The sequence below is a fragment of the Zonotrichia albicollis genome, chromosome 5, assembly GCF_047830755.1.
Source record: "Zonotrichia albicollis isolate bZonAlb1 chromosome 5, bZonAlb1.hap1, whole genome shotgun sequence".
Classification (NCBI taxonomy): Eukaryota; Metazoa; Chordata; class Aves; order Passeriformes; family Passerellidae; genus Zonotrichia; species Zonotrichia albicollis.
Genome location: NC_133823.1, coordinates 38,923,191 through 38,938,733, shown reverse-complemented (window position 1 = coordinate 38,938,733; position 15,543 = coordinate 38,923,191). Strand labels below are relative to the sequence as shown.

Here is a 15,543-nt window from a genome sequence, read left to right as displayed (position 1 = left end):
AATTCTTTCATTTCTAAGACACTTTCTGGTGTCTAGTCTGCTTGTAAACAGCCTGTCAGTACTTCAGCTATCTTGTCTTCAGCACAGTAGCTGAAAAGTGCTTTTTTATTAGGAAATGAATATGGGCTCTTTCAATGGCATCCAGTAGCTAAACAAGTGTCTTAAAACAAATGTACTCATTTAGTGCAAAGACTTCTCAGAGACTGTAAATCATTAAAGCAGACTTTACTAATGTGCCTCTTTTTGTCAGTATTTTGGACCTGTCTAATCAGTTGATTTCCAAGCTTCTTGACTGGATTCTTGAATATCACTGTCTTTTAATTGCCATTTGTCGTTTTACACTTTGCTAGCTTTTTTTAATAGACATACTGCTATTATTTGCTATTATCTTACAACATATGGGTATGAAGGCATCCAAGACTAAAACTAGCATTTCCCTATCACAAGATTCTAGTTCCAGTGATACACACAAAATTATAGACAAGGCTGTTGAGGAAAACTATTCTTCCTCTCTTCCTTTAAAATAATACTCTTTAAAGTCTGTAGGAAGGCATTTTCTCAAGCTTGCATTATGTTTTATTTCTGCATTTTGATCTTGAAAATCACAAGTTAATGGCTGTGTATAAACTCTTGATACCCATTATCAGTTTTTAGCTGACCTTTACTGGTGTGCTTTTCAATATTGACAGCTTTCACCTTAGTTGCTTTTTGAAGGGATTGCAGAACTAGTGATGTTTTTAATTTACAGGCATACTTTCATTTGAAAAAACTCATAACTAAAAAAAAACCCACTAAAACTACACAAACTTTCCCCATATGCACTCTACTCACTCACTACCTCCAAAAGACTTTACTTTTGTCATTTTAATAGAAATAAGGATTTTTTTTTTCCCCAGTGGTCACCTTATATGGGCATGCCAGTTGTATTTGCTTGTGCTCTCTCCAAAGGAAATAGATTATCCATTAACAAATGTCTCACAGCATTAGTGTGCGAAATCTTCAGCTATGAGTCATGCAGTCCTTTGTGCCACACTCTGAAGTCTTCAGTTTAAAACCACAGCACATTTTTAAATATCTGCACTCTTGAAAAACCATTTCTCCTGGGGCTCTTCTTTTCTACTTGCTGTCCATTTGTTATAATTTTGCTTGTCTGGGTTTTTTTTGAGCCTTTTCTGGTTTCCCTTGGCATTTCTTCTGTAGCTAAACTGCCTGCCTTGTCTTGTTTCCAGGCAGAGATCTAGGCAAAACAAAACTTTGCCAACTTGAGCTAAAGCTCTCATTATTTATTTGGGTAACTGGAGGACAAGTTTCTAGCCATGCCTGTCTTTTGGAATTAACAGAAACAGATGAAGACGTAGTTCTAGGAGACACACATTACCTTTTAAAAATGCCACGTTTATGTGCCCATCCACAGATAATCTTGTGCCTGGAGTTACTCCTCTTGCTTGAATTTGTATTAAAAAAAACCAAAGCAGCCTCTCCACATAGATCTTCAAAGTGTACTCTGTAAAATTATTGCAAAATCTTTTAAACAATGCAGAATATCTTCTGCTTTCTGAGCCCTGTATATCCTCTCTGTACCTTCACATCTCTGATTCTTCTTTAACTAATTTCTTCAGTGTCACTTTCAGTAACTGAGAGTGCGTTCTGGAAAAAGTAGTGGGAAATAAGAGGTGAGAAATAGAAAGAAAAACGTGAACCCAAGGGAATGCTCTTAGCTCACTTTTCCGCTCTTCTTTTTTTACTGTCCTTGTACACCAGCAGTGTATGTCTTTGTGCAAAAGGGGTGGAGAATAGGGTGTTCAAAAGGATTTAAAATTGAATTAGGCTGATACAGTTAAAGACAGTTGATTAACTGTCTGAAGCAAATAGCACTACAGATACCCACCTCTTGTTTTCCTGTGACCAAAAATCATGAAAGGCAACATAATTAATTTTCTGCATGCATTTTTTTCCTTTTGAAGTTCTGTTTGGCACGGTACATTTACTTTGTCTTCCAGATTACCTCCTAATTGTAGTGAAGCATGTTGTACATTTCTAGTGCATGACTCATTTCAAGTTTGTAAAGTGTTTCTGTGCTTGATATTAAAAAGCTTCAAGCACCATCTGCTGTCTGAAATCAGCTACTGTGCATTTCCTCTGTATTTGCTACCAGTGTTAATAGCTTCCTGGCATTTCCAGCTAATAAGAGCACTGTAGGCTTTTAATCTTGGGAGAAATGAAAACGTTTGTGTGTGCCTGCTTATATAAGCTTTTTAAATTTTCAGCGTTAACTTTTATGTTAGGAATTGTGTTACAGAATTTATGTAAAGCATTTTCCTATAGGACTTCTTGATGGGGTTTTTATGGGTACAAAAATACAGCTCAACTATATATAGGATAAATATCTGCAGTAGAATTTGAGATAAAGCAAAAATGTAAATCTGTCCTCGTCTTTCCTTTAGGTGTCAGATAATGGAAAACCACCGTTGTCATCTTTGACTTATATTGATATTAGAGTTATTGAGGAAAGCATTTATTCTCCAGCAATACTGCCTCTGGAAATCTTTATCACAGCCTTTGGGGAAGAATATCCAGGTGGTGTCATTGGAAAAATTCACGCAACCGATCAAGATGTTTATGATACCTTGACATACAGTCTGGACCCCAAAATGGAATCCTTGTTCTCTGTTTCCAGTACTGGTGGCAAACTAATAGCACACAAAAGGTTAGATGTAGGACAGTACCTCCTAAATGTCACTGTTACAGATGGAAAATTTACAGCTGCAGCTGATATTACTGTGCACATCAGGCAAATCACACAAGAGGTATTAAATCACAGTATCGCAATACGCTTTGCAAACCTGTCCCCTGAAGAATTCATCGGTGATTACTGGCGCAATTTCCAGAGAGCATTGAGAAACATCTTGGGCGTGAGGAGAAATGACATCCAGATTGTTAGTTTGCAGCCTTCTGAGCCTCCTTCTAATCTGGATGTCCTCCTGAATATTGAAAAGTCTGGTAGCTCTCACCACCCAATGAGAATTTTGCTCCACAAGATAAACTCTTCTGTGCCTGACCTAGAGGAGATTTTAGGTGTCCGGATAATTGATGTGTTTCATAAGCTCTGTGCCGGCCTAGATTGTCCTTTGAAATTTTGTGAAGAAAAAGTAACAGTGGATGAGAACACCATGTCAACGCACAGCACAGCCAGGCTGAGCTTCGTTACTCCCCGTCATCACAGAACAGCAGTTTGCCTTTGTAAAGGTAAGAAACACTGTAAGGGAAATGGTATCCTTGAAAAGATTGTTCTGGTTTTAAAAAGCAGTAGTCCTCAGATGGAAATTTATATTAGAGAACAAGATCAGGAATATTCGGTAACTCTCTCTATACTATTTGCCTAATTTTATTTGTAGTAAGGAGTAATTCTTTCTTATCTCATTACCTCACTTCAAGAATTTACATAGTACAAGTTTATAGGAGTGGGTATTTATTTTCTTTATAGCTACACCTTCATTTTCCATTTTATGAAAAAAGTAAATTTTTTGTTGTTGTTGCCTATCCTATTTTGATGGCCATTTTCAGTCTTGTGTGCACAAAAGTAAGTTCCTGCAAAGTACCTGAATACTCCCCTGTTTCTTCTTAGAGGAGTAGCCCACACAATTTCCAAACTTGTTTGGGAATGAGAGGGTAATGTGGGAAATAAATATTCATTAAAATATATGTAAGTATAAAGATTTCTGACAGAAGGTTTATTTATCTTTATCTCTGAGTAAAAAACATTGCTTTTTAAAATCAGGACTTAACCTTGCTGGGCGAACTTGCACATATGAAGTAAATATTTAAAGCCCATTCCTTTTCTGTCTTAAATACAGACATGTTTTTCTCTGCTCTTCCCAACCTACTCTGTCTGTGCTTATAGCTACATGTTGAATTTTTGTGGTGAATGATTCTAATGATAAGCCTTAAACCACAACACCAGTTTGCCAATTTTACCAATTGAATTGAGTAATCAAGATAAGGCTGAGCATCTGCCACTCTATATTCTGTTTGTCTAGAATAGAATGTCTGTGCCAGTCATGCCCCATAACTGTTATTCACTTCCTTGTCTGATAGTCAGGAATATCATTTGGGGCACTTTAACCTGTTGTACTTAGCAGTCCCTTTTCACAAAATACCATCATCACCAACAAATAAGAAATAATGGATTTGGTTTCACAGAAGGGAAATGCCCCCTGGTGAACAGTGTGTGTGAAGGAAATCCATGTCCTGAAGGTACTGAATGTTTAGGAGATCCAAAGGAAGGAAAATACACCTGTGTTTGCCAAGATGGCAAAGCTGGACAATGTCCTGGTAAGGAATTAACTTTAAAAAACTCTCTAAAACTATATTACTTTCAATCAAGTATAAATTTTATTCCAGTCCTATGCTAATACTTTTTATGCTTTTCTGTATTCCTAAGCATCAGCTGGCTCCGCTGTGACATTTACTGGGAGCAGCTATGTGAAATATCGTCTCATGGAAAATGAGAACAAAGAGGAAATGAAGCTGACAATGAGACTTAGAACTTACTCTGCTCATGCAGTTGTTATGTATGCTCGAGGAACAGACTACAGTATCTTAGAGGTATATTAAAATCTCCTAGTGCATACCTCCTCCTTTCTTTGAACCATCTTCTTACTATTTTTGTGTCAGATTAAAAGATTGAGTCATAACATCTATGTAGAATGGTTGTAACTGAAAATTGCTTTAAAGGTAGGTAGGGTGTGTTACACATCCAGGTGAAAAATTTGTACAGAAATTTTTACATTTGTAAACAAACAAAGCTTCCTGAATCCTGAATATGCTTCCTGCATATTTTAAACAACTTTAAATTTATTTGCTTAAAATAGTGTAGTTCATACAGGAAAAGTTACTTAAAACACAAGATGAAAGATATTGAAGTATTGTAATATTTTGATTATGATCTGTGATTGCTTTACTACAGGAACAAAATGTACAAAGTGTACATTTCAATTAAAAGAACCATATAGAATAAATCACAGTTGCTGTGACTGGAAAACAGTGTTATTAAACTGCTTTTTATGAACACCACCATCATCCTGTCTCTCCAGAAAACATAAACTTTTATAGGCATCAATATTTTAAACTCTTTAAGTGTGCAGACCATTTATTGATATTGTGGCTTTCCTCTGTAGATCCATCATGGAAGACTGCAATATAAATTTGATTGTGGCAGTGGACCCGGGATTGTCTCTGTTCAGAGCACTCAGATAAACGATGGCCAGTGGCATTCCATATCTCTTGAGGTGGATGGAAACTATGCACGCCTTGTTCTGGACAGGGTGCATACTGCATCTGGTACTGCTCCTGGTACGCTTAGGACACTCAACCTGGACAATCACGTGTTCTTTGGTGGTCATATTCGTCAGCAAGGTACAAGACACGGTAGAAGTCCTCAGGTTAGCAATGGTTTCAGAGGCTGTATGGATTCCATTGTACTAAATGGACAAGAGCTGCCCCTAAACAGCAAGCCACGAAATTATGCACACATGGAGGAATCTGTAGATGTCACTCCTGGGTGCTTACTGACTGCCACAGATGGATGCTCAAGCAGCCCCTGTCAGAATGGAGGCATCTGCAATGCACTGTCAAATGGAGGTAAGCTGCTCTTTATTCTTCTGCTTTTAGCTTTCAAAACTGCTTTTCAACTTCTCTGCTTTGAGGGACGAAACAACTTCGTGCATAATTCTTGATTCCCCAGAGTTGTAGAAAGTCAGTTGTTGAATAGGTAGGAAAGGTGTGTGTGCCTTCTAGATTCAACTGCTTGGGGGTATGAGATAGACAAAGTCCTTCTGCCAAAGTGAGGATTTAATCTTCAGTGCTAACATCTAAGGTCCATCCTCTTAACAGCCTACTTTGGAGTTTTTCTTTAAAGATTCTGAAAGCATTGGGACAACTTGTGTTTTGTAAGAAAAATGTTTAAGAAAACTCTTACTGTTAGACTTTGCCTCACCTGTCGATAAAAACATTTCTATCTTTTCCCATCCTTTCTCTCATGTAGCAGCTTGGTGGGTAGGGAGGAATTTATTTTAAATCTGTAGGTGGGCAGGGAGGATTTTATCTCAAATCCAGTAAAGCCGTATGCACCTTTCAAAAAGACTGTATTTGATTTCAGGTTACTACTGCAAGTGTGCACCTTTGTTTATGGGAACTCACTGCGATGTAAGTGTGAACCCATGTGCCTCCAACCCCTGCCTTTATGGTGGGACTTGCATCCCAGTCAGTGATGATTTTATCTGCCAGTGCCGAGGACAATATACAGGTCAAAGGTATGTTTCTGTGGTTCCTTGTATCAATGAACCCCTTGGAAAACAGGATATAAGTGTAACATTTTTCTGGATTTTTTTAATGTGTTTCCTACTTTAAGCTCAGATTTGAGACATACTGGAGGTGGCTGAAGTTAACAGCAGCCCCTGTGTTACAGCTCTGTATCCCACATTATGAAATCGCTTGCAGTAAGGTAATGTTCAGCTGGTTTTGTTTGTTTTGCCTTTGCAGATGCCAGCTGGGTCCATATTGCAAAGACAATCCTTGCAAAAACAGTGGCAAGTGTATTGACAGTTTGGATGGACCTGTTTGTGAGTGTGAAGCTGGCTTTCGTGGAGAAAGGTAGGTGGCATTTCACATACGTTGAATTGTAGTAGTATTAATTAAGAGATTACAGTTCAAACTGGTTGAAATCTGGGATGTTGATAAAACAGTAAAATGCATGTTAGTGTGCAGTACCTTATAATAAACAGATCTAAAACTGTTGAGAACAAGATTACAACAAAGACTGCTGATGTAAACTAAACATCACTGCTGTGCTCTGTTTCTGATAGGTGCCTGACTGATGTCGATGAATGCGTAGAAAACCCATGTCTCAATGGTGCCCTTTGTGAGAATACATATGGTTCATACCACTGCAACTGTAGTCGTGGATTTGGAGGCAAACACTGCACAGACATTGTTCTCAATAAATATGTTTCGACATCTTGGAACATTGGCTTAGCTGAAGTGATTGGGATTATTGTTTTCGTCGCAGGAATCTTCTTGTTAGTTGTGATTTTTGTTGTTTGCCGCAAAGTGGTTGGTAGGAAGAAGAAGCACCAGCCAGAACCTGAAGACAAGCAACTGGGAGCTACGACAGCCTTCTTGCAAAGACCGTGTTTTGATGCAAAATTGAATAAGAACATCTATTCTGACATCCCACCACAGGTTCCTGTTCGTCCCATTTCATACACTCCAAGCATTCCAAGTGACTCCAGGAACAATCTTGACAGGAATTCTTTTGAAGGGTCTGCTATCCCTGAGCACCCTGAGTTTAGTACTTTTAACCCAGATTCTGTACATGGTCACCGGAAAGCTGTAGCTGTTTGCAGTGTTGCACCAAACTTGCCACCTCCACCTCCCTCCAACTCACCTTCAGACAGTGATTCAATACAGAAACCCAGCTGGGATTTTGACTATGACAGTAAGAGACATTCCTATTTTTACTTTCCTGTTAAATGGGTATGCTGGTACAATTTTAATATGAGTACAAAGTCTCTGTCTACACCTCTTAGAGTACAAAAGGCATTATGTCTTCACGGGGTTTTGTCTCTGATCAGCCTTCATGCTCTACTAAGTTTTGTAAAAACGTGCAGACTTCAGCTTTAAGTAGTATTGATTCTTTAATCTAGAATCTATTCATTGTCTCACTTGAAACTTTTTCTTTCAGCTAAAGTAGTAGATCTTGACCCCTGCCTTTCTAAGAAGCCTCTGGATGAAAAGAACTCCCATCCTTACAGTGCAAGAGAAAGCATGTCTGAGGTCCAGTCTCTCAGCTCCTTCCAGTCTGAATCCTGTGATGACAATGGTACGTAAAATGCAACCATTCTGTACCGCTGCTGATGTTCATTTGTTCTGTCTTTGCATCTGTATCTCTCAGTAACAATAGGATTTACATATATTGAATATATATTAAATAGTAGCTTATTTAATATATATTTGCATTTACTTAGGTTAATGCCCAAATCTGTTAATTAAAAAAAATATATTTTTCTCTATGAAACTGTTAATTACTTTACTTTAAAGTTATAATCATTCTGCTGTTAGAATATTACAGTGAAAATGCAGCTCAAGTTGCTCAGAGCCTGTGTTTAAAACGTATTAGAATTTGGTAAACTCTTCTAGGTTATCCTTAGTTATCATCATATGCAAGAATACAGTGAATTTTAAAAAATGGCCTCTGCACAAATATAACTTTCACTTTGCTGTTCAGCTCTCAGTAAAAAGCTTTCTGGTGTTACAGTTTCATTTGTTTCCTTCTCTTTTTCTTGCTGCGACCTCAGCTCCCATATGGATCAGATCAGTTCTGAGTGAGAGCAGAGTTTAAGGGACTGCTTGTAAGTTTGATTACTTTAGTAATGAAGGAAACTTCACAAAAAGGACTTTTGTTACAATAGAACAGTATATTTGGCTTTCACCATGATTGAAATGAATTCATAAAAACATTTCATACATTGAAAAAAGCCAATATAAAAATATAAATATTTTGATCACATCTCAAGTCCATCAAAATATAATCAGCAGACATACTTGTGGGTTTGATTATTATTAATTGGATGTCTTTTCCATTGTGATGACAGATGCTTTTGTAGTTGATATGAATGCATCTGTGTATTCAGAAGCATGTCATACTGATTGGACAAAGCCACAGTTTTCTCATAACTTAATTTGCTAAGTTAAGGTGTGCTTTGACTCTTTATTCCACTTTCTGCTTTTGTCTCTGCCTGGTAAAAAATAACTTGAAATTCCTTTAGCTTAGGAATAAAGAACATTCTGCTTCTTAATGAAGTAGAGTAATTTGTTATTAACAGCATGAAAGAAAACTATGTGATTTAATGATTGGTGAAAGTAAAATGGTATGCTTGCAGTCCTCATCATTTTATCAGTAGACCTGATGCCAACTTGCAACTTTTTTCCCTGTGATTTTAAGTGTCGTGTTGTACGTGTTGTTCTCCCCTCCTCACTGTCTTATATGTCTAGTATATTCTTTTTCCCATTTCCTGTCATGTGTTGATTACTCATTAATACATAATTTTAAGAGAAGTAGCTGTAGCATCATAGATACTGTTCCTTCCTTCCATTTTGGTAGATTCAGAATTTAATAGCTTGATATTTAATCCCTGAGCTGTGCAAAACAGTTGCATGTGCTTACTTCATTTTTACCTTATAAGAATAAATCCTTCTCCATTCCAAAACTATCTTGAGGGGAAGTGAAGACATAAAAAAATACATTCAAGTTTGGTTTTTTTAAAATAAGTATGTAACAGCCTGAATTTGGTATTCCTCTACTTTATACAAAACTTAAGTAGATGAGTAACAGAAATTTTCAGTAGGTATTTTTCATATTCTATCCTTTTAGTTCATTTCAGAGAAAATTTCTTTCCCGTATCTTTCATTGGTAGGGAGGCAACATAGTTTACATCTTGAAGGGAGAAGTCTAATGCAACAATCCTTAATTCACTCAACACAAGCCTTGAGAAAAGTCTAGTTTGTTGCTATATAGATAAAGTATGATGCAAATGAGTATATTTAGGCAACATTTCAGAAATTCTAAAACAACTTAAGCAGCCTTGTGCTCATGCAAAATGTACTTCATGAGTAGTTACTTTTGTATGTTTAGCAATAATAAAATTGAGCATTAAATATGTGTTTTGTGTGTTACATGCAACTACTCTCTAGATTGAGAGTGAATGTGCATGTACACTAATAATGTTGCTCTATAAAACAGTAACAAACTGCAATTTCACGGTGTTGATGGGGGTTTTTATGTGTATCTGTCTGCTGTTTAAAGTGATACTAACTATAGGTTTGTTTTAATTTGCTCCTTTTATACCTTTTACAAGCTTCCGTAGTGACTGTAATACACCTTGTCAATGCTGTTGTTGACTCGGTGGAAAAAGAAGGTATATACATGTTTTCATATTTATTTACTGCTTTGGCAGCATAATGCATGTTTGTTGTCTTACATTGTCTTCTAGTAATGTAGAAGCCAGATGTGAGTTATAGAATATTATTTACTTAGACTTTCTGATAAGTTATAGCAAAAAATATATTTATCTTGTAGATCTGTTAATGTTTTCTTGAGTATGGTGTGGATGCCTTGTCAACAGGTTTCAAAGTGTATTTTCTTGGGAAAAAAGGGATTAGCATAAAAAGATCAGGGTGCTTACTCTCTTCTGAAAATATTAATACTAAAGCTGCCAGAAGAATTGAGACAACATCAAAGGCAAATACATGCAGTACTGTAGATGACTGCAGCAGCCTCTGCTTTCTTTTCTTCTCCCACCCACACCTGTTGACACCTTGTCCAGCTGAGCAGAATCAAAGTAGTCTTGTATCAGTACTCACTTCCTTGGTCTTCAGATCAATCTCTCTCTTAAGTAGAAAAAAAAATAGTTCTGTCTGCAGCTGAGATATGTAGGCATATACATCCTCCTCACTTTAGCTAGCTTGTTACTATGCAGCCTTACAACAGCACCTAAAACGTGCATTTGGGTATATGTACATACACATATTTTTGTGTGTATGTGTGTAGTATGTATTTGGAAGTTAGAAGGAGGTAAGGTAGGCATTTTCAATGGTATGTTATTTTATTTCTCCTAACATTTAAGAACTAACCACTCTGGGAAATACAAACTCTTTACAAAATAATATGAGTAATAAAAGTACCAGTGAGTCTATACAAATGCTAACTTGTTGTTTCAATTGATTAAATACTACTTTAAGTAAGTTCCAGTAAAAGGCAAATGATTCACTCCATGACCATGAATTTGCAGAGGTTTCTTCTGAAATAGATCCAGTCTATGCTTCCTATTTCGAAATACAGACTGGGAAACATAATGTTTTTTACTAAGTCCTACTTAAAATGAAGCCATTGTAAGAACATAAAATCTATTAGAGTAGCTGAAGTTTCACTTTAGTTTGTTATCTGAAGTGCACCCTTTTTAATTTACACAGGCACACAAAAAGTAGACAAATACAAGGACTTACAATTATTTGAGAGTATTTCATTAATGAGGGTGCCATTTCATTAATGTGTACCTATAGACAATAGCCTGTGCAAAAAAAAATTGCAATGCACAGTACTTGGGAATGGGAGAATTACAGGACTAAAAGAGGCCAGATGTACCAGGGGAAATATTTAATAACCGACTCAGATTTTCTCTAAGATTTTAATTGGTAGAATCTGAAAGTTATAGATGTAGTTTTCAAGTCAAAGATAAAAATATTGCCTGGTGTTTTAGTATCACCATAAGATAAATACAGACATTGTGTGTGTTGCAATTGTTGAGATTAAATATGTCCTACTCCAGCTGCTTCTTAACATTTGAGAGTTTCTGCTCTTAATAAGCATTTCCTCTTGATAAGCATCTTAGGTAAGGAGTTGTGCTTTTGAGCACCCTCAGGGAGGGTGTCAGTTCAAGCAGCAGAGATCCTTACTCAAGCCTGCAGCAAGAGCGTGTTCTGGGACAGATGGTCCATACCTGTAGTGTCCCCAAGTGTTTCTGTCCAACAGGCATCCTGGAAGCATGAACTGTAGCTAATCTCATCTAGGACAGTTTTGGGCCTCTATTCTCTGCGCTGCTCCTCAGGTTGTAGCAATGCTGAGTGCAAGAGAAAATACAGCTCCAATCCAGCAGATTGTCACATAAAGATGAGCACGTCCAGTTCTAGTTTGTGTTTCTGCTATTTACATTAAAGGGTCTTTGAGACTCTTAAAACATCTCTGGCCTTAACTCCAGGAGAAGGTTCTGATCGTTAGTCCACTTAGAAGACAACATTCTTCATTTTTCCTGGGAAATTGGGTGCAAAACTTGGAAATTGAGTGGAAATTTAGAGCACTTTCACCAAGGAATGTAGACATCTAGGTTTTCCTCTTCTTCTGAGGCAGAGTTCAGACTGACATCTCCATTAGTCTGAACAGTGCGTCTGGGCTAGGCAAGCTTAAAAATAAAGGAACTTCTCTCTGAAGAGTCCTCTGTCTCTTCAGTCTTCCCACAGATGAAAGTATGAATTCTTAGGAGAAGATTCTGCCATTAGGATAGTCATCACTCATCCACAGAGCCTTTAATAGGGAATATAGATTCCTCAATAGAGAAAGGTGTAATATTTAGCAGGGCAGTTCTCTGCTGAGTGTGAGTTGTTGGAATTGCTGTACAAAGGGGGAGGCAGGTTTCCCACTGCTTATGTATGGAAGCCAGACACTAAAGGAAGAGTTACCCTGATACTCAAGAGATACTTCTAAGTGTAACCACCAATAGATGGATCCCTGTATGAAAACACAATGGTAGATACAAGGAAAGAAAAAATCAGATCAAGTCCTACTACCTTATGTAGCATAAGTCCTGTATATACTGATCAGTATATACTGATACAAGGATTTCAGTAAACTCCAGACTGCAGATTTTACCCCAAGACAACCATGTCCCAGATGGGCTGTACATGAATTCAGTAGCTGTCCTACAGTTCAAGTCTTAACAAATAAGGAGCTCAGGAGAAAATTTAAAAAAATTTTAGTATTGCTAATTAAACTGGACAAAAACAGTGTGAATTTCATAGTGACTAGTCATTGTTTGTCTTCATATTGGTTCTACTATTTGATTCCTAACTACAGATGTTTTCTCCTTTTTCTTCTTATTCTGCCATCTAAAGAATCTTTTGCTGTTCCTGACCTCAGCAATTCAAGAGGTGACTTCTGCATGCAGTTCATTGATGTTCACCAAAATTTCTGTTAATATTTGGTTTTAACACAGACTTACTATCAGTTGCTTGCTGTGCATTTGTCTGCAGTGATTTCTTTTTACTAGATTTGTACTATATCACAACATTGTATTTTTTTATTGATGTTCAGATGAGAGAAATTATTGGGTTTTAGTTAGTTTAGGTTTATATCTAGTTTCCAGCAAATACAAACTTATTCAAAGGGAGCTTGCAAGAGAGGATCAAGTCCAGTCATTTTTGCATGATTAAGCTTGATTTTCCTGGTTTGTTCTTGTAGTTGAATGTCGAATGTCTTTACTAATAACGTAAGATTTTTATCAGAGGTGTTCCTGTAGAGCTAACAGCATTTTGTGAAACTAACTTTATAATGTGCTTGAGCGGCAGAGTCACTTTAAATGGTCTGAAATACTTTACCAAATAGGAATTGCTTCTTTTATCTAAGAAAGTAATGGTTTATATATGCTAACTATATTCTTAAGAAAAATAGGCCATTGTTATCACCCTAACTAATTACTCAGCAACAATTAAGTATTTAGCTGCACCAGGTAGGGTGTTGATTCTTTGCTATCCATTGAACAACTATGTATTGTGACAGCACATTCCATAGGTGACTACAGCTCTTCCCATGTTAGGTGTGATGTGTGGGAAAATGTAAAAGTTCAAGTTGTGAATGATGCACTATCTCATGCATGGCATGAAGTGAAGTTGTGTTGAATGTCTTTGTGCAACCAGGGCAAACTGCTGATTAACAAGTGGTGTCCTAATCACAGTGATTGTGTTGTCTTAATACATGTGTTGATTTCTCAGTTCAGACTGACTTGAATACAAGACAATAATACTATTTTTTTCTTTAATTAACTTTTCAGGTTATCACTGGGATACATCAGATTGGATGCCAAGTGTTCAGTTGCCAGGTATCCAAGAGTATCCAAATTACGAAGTGGTGGAGGAGTCAGCTCCCCTCTACACAGATCCAAATGCCATCGATACAGACTATTACCCTGGTGGTTATGACATAGAGAGTGATTTTCCACCTCCACCTGATGATTTCCATGCACCTGATGAGCTTCCACCATTACCACCTGAATACAGCGACCAGTTTGAGTCAATACAGCCACCCAGAGACATGCCAGCCGTAGGTAGCTTGGGTTCTTCCACAAGGAGCAGGCAGAGATTTAACCTTAACCAGTACCTTCCCCATCACTACCCTGCAGACATGTCAGAACCTCAGACCGCCCCCGGCGGCGGCGGCAGCTACAGAGAGCCGTTCGCTCCGTACTCGCTGGGGTTCAATCCAGACTTTGAGGCACCCCCTGCAGACAACATGTCCATGTCTGTGTACGCTTCCACAGCCTCCTGCTCGGATGTGTCAGCATGCTGTGAAATGGAGTCTGAAGTCATGATGAGTGACTATGAGAGTGGAGATGATGCTCACTTCGAAGATGTGAAAATTCCTCCGCTTGATTCCCAGCAACATACAGAAGTCTGACACACTCAACAAAAGTGCCTGGACTCTAACAAACTTTATCAAATCTAGAACAATTTTCAAGAGCTTTTTTTATTTTTTCTTTTTTTTTTTCCCAACCACGGTGAATGCTTTTGTTTCAGTGAGCTAAACTGGCATGGCAGCATTGGATCATGCAGTTCATTTCACTAAATGAACCTCTTTCCATTTCCTGACCTACTGTATTTGGAAAGTTCTAAGATTTCCATTGGCTGTGCCATTTCTGAACATCCTTTATGTACTTACATTTTCTATGTTAAAAAAAAAAATCACATACCACTTCTCCATGTTAGCATGATGCGTATATTTATATAGTTCTAATGCAATTAATTTTCTCCTATTTTTTGTAAATTTTATGTACAGTTTTGATTTTAATAGTTTTAACTAGATTTTGTAGATATTTTGTGAATTTGTTTTCCACTGAAACTAGTGGTGTTAGTGTGCCATTAAAAATGAGCACCCTGACTTATTATAATCAGGGCATCACTGTATGTATTCCCCTGAAAAACTAAGGTTTGACATTTCATTGTAAAACATTCAACATATTCACACAATTTCAATTGTACATACATTAGGTCTGATATTTTTCTGGGTCAGCTATATGGAAATGTCTTAAATGGGTTGCTGTATTTTAGAACTGTAAACATTTTTTTCCCTTCTTGGAAAGTGTGTTGGGGACCCTCTGCATACCAGTTTAGAACCAAAACCACCATGACACAGTTTTTATAGTGTCTGTATATTTGTGATCCAATGGTCTTGTAAAGGTTTTTACTGAAAATTACCATTAGCCAGTCTTTCTTACTGACAATAAATTATTAATAAAATACTTTAGCTTTGCTCTGTGTATCTCTATTATATAATATACCATTGACAAAGCATTCAGTGCAGCATTTTTTAAGTCTGTATATGTTTTGTACTGTATTAAGTTACTTGCTCCAAGCAACTCCTTTTCCTCTCCTCTGAAATCAGCCTGCAGCTGTGTTAGCGATGCTCACAAGATGGCAGTGTGTGTCTGCTTAATGGTGTTTTTAAAAGTAATCGGGCCAGTCTGAATAAAGATTGATGGGTATCAAACTGCAGCAGCCTTCTCGGTAGTTTGCATTTTTCTTTAAACCTATAATATCAGCTATGTAAGTTGCTGAATATTTTTTCTCAAGTCACAAAAATATATACAAAGAAAATCCCCAAGATCTTTAAAGCAATTTCTCCCCTCCTTTATCACCTGAATACTTACTTTCATGACTAGT

At 37.2% G+C, this 15,543-nt stretch overlaps 1 protein-coding gene across 9 annotated transcripts in view; it reads left to right on the top strand.

The window, feature by feature from the left end:
- The window catches only part of FAT1 (FAT atypical cadherin 1), a 103,017-nt gene extending 87,885 nt beyond the window's left edge, over positions 1–15,132 (top strand). For 4 of the 9 annotated variants that reach the window (XM_074541421.1, XM_074541425.1, XM_074541423.1 and 1 more), the window contains 11 exons: positions 2,445–3,246; positions 4,201–4,332; positions 4,442–4,605; positions 5,178–5,640; positions 6,158–6,311; positions 6,541–6,651; positions 6,864–7,495; positions 7,742–7,879; positions 9,915–9,974; positions 12,724–12,759; positions 13,659–15,132. In XM_074541421.1, the coding sequence (XP_074397522.1) occupies positions 2,445–3,246; positions 4,201–4,332; positions 4,442–4,605; positions 5,178–5,640; positions 6,158–6,311; positions 6,541–6,651; positions 6,864–7,495; positions 7,742–7,879; positions 9,915–9,974; positions 12,724–12,759; positions 13,659–14,281 (3,315 nt within the window). In that variant the 3' untranslated portion in view covers positions 14,282–15,132. Of the gene's footprint in view, positions 1–2,444; positions 3,247–4,200; positions 4,333–4,441; positions 4,606–5,177; positions 5,641–6,157; positions 6,312–6,540; positions 6,652–6,863; positions 7,496–7,741; positions 7,880–8,354; positions 8,409–9,914; positions 9,975–12,723; positions 12,760–13,658 lie in introns of all 9 variants that reach the window. The other 5 variants (XM_074541424.1, XM_074541428.1, XM_074541429.1 and 2 more) reach the window with 3 other exon arrangements.
- Positions 15,133–15,543: the final 411 nt, after the last annotated feature.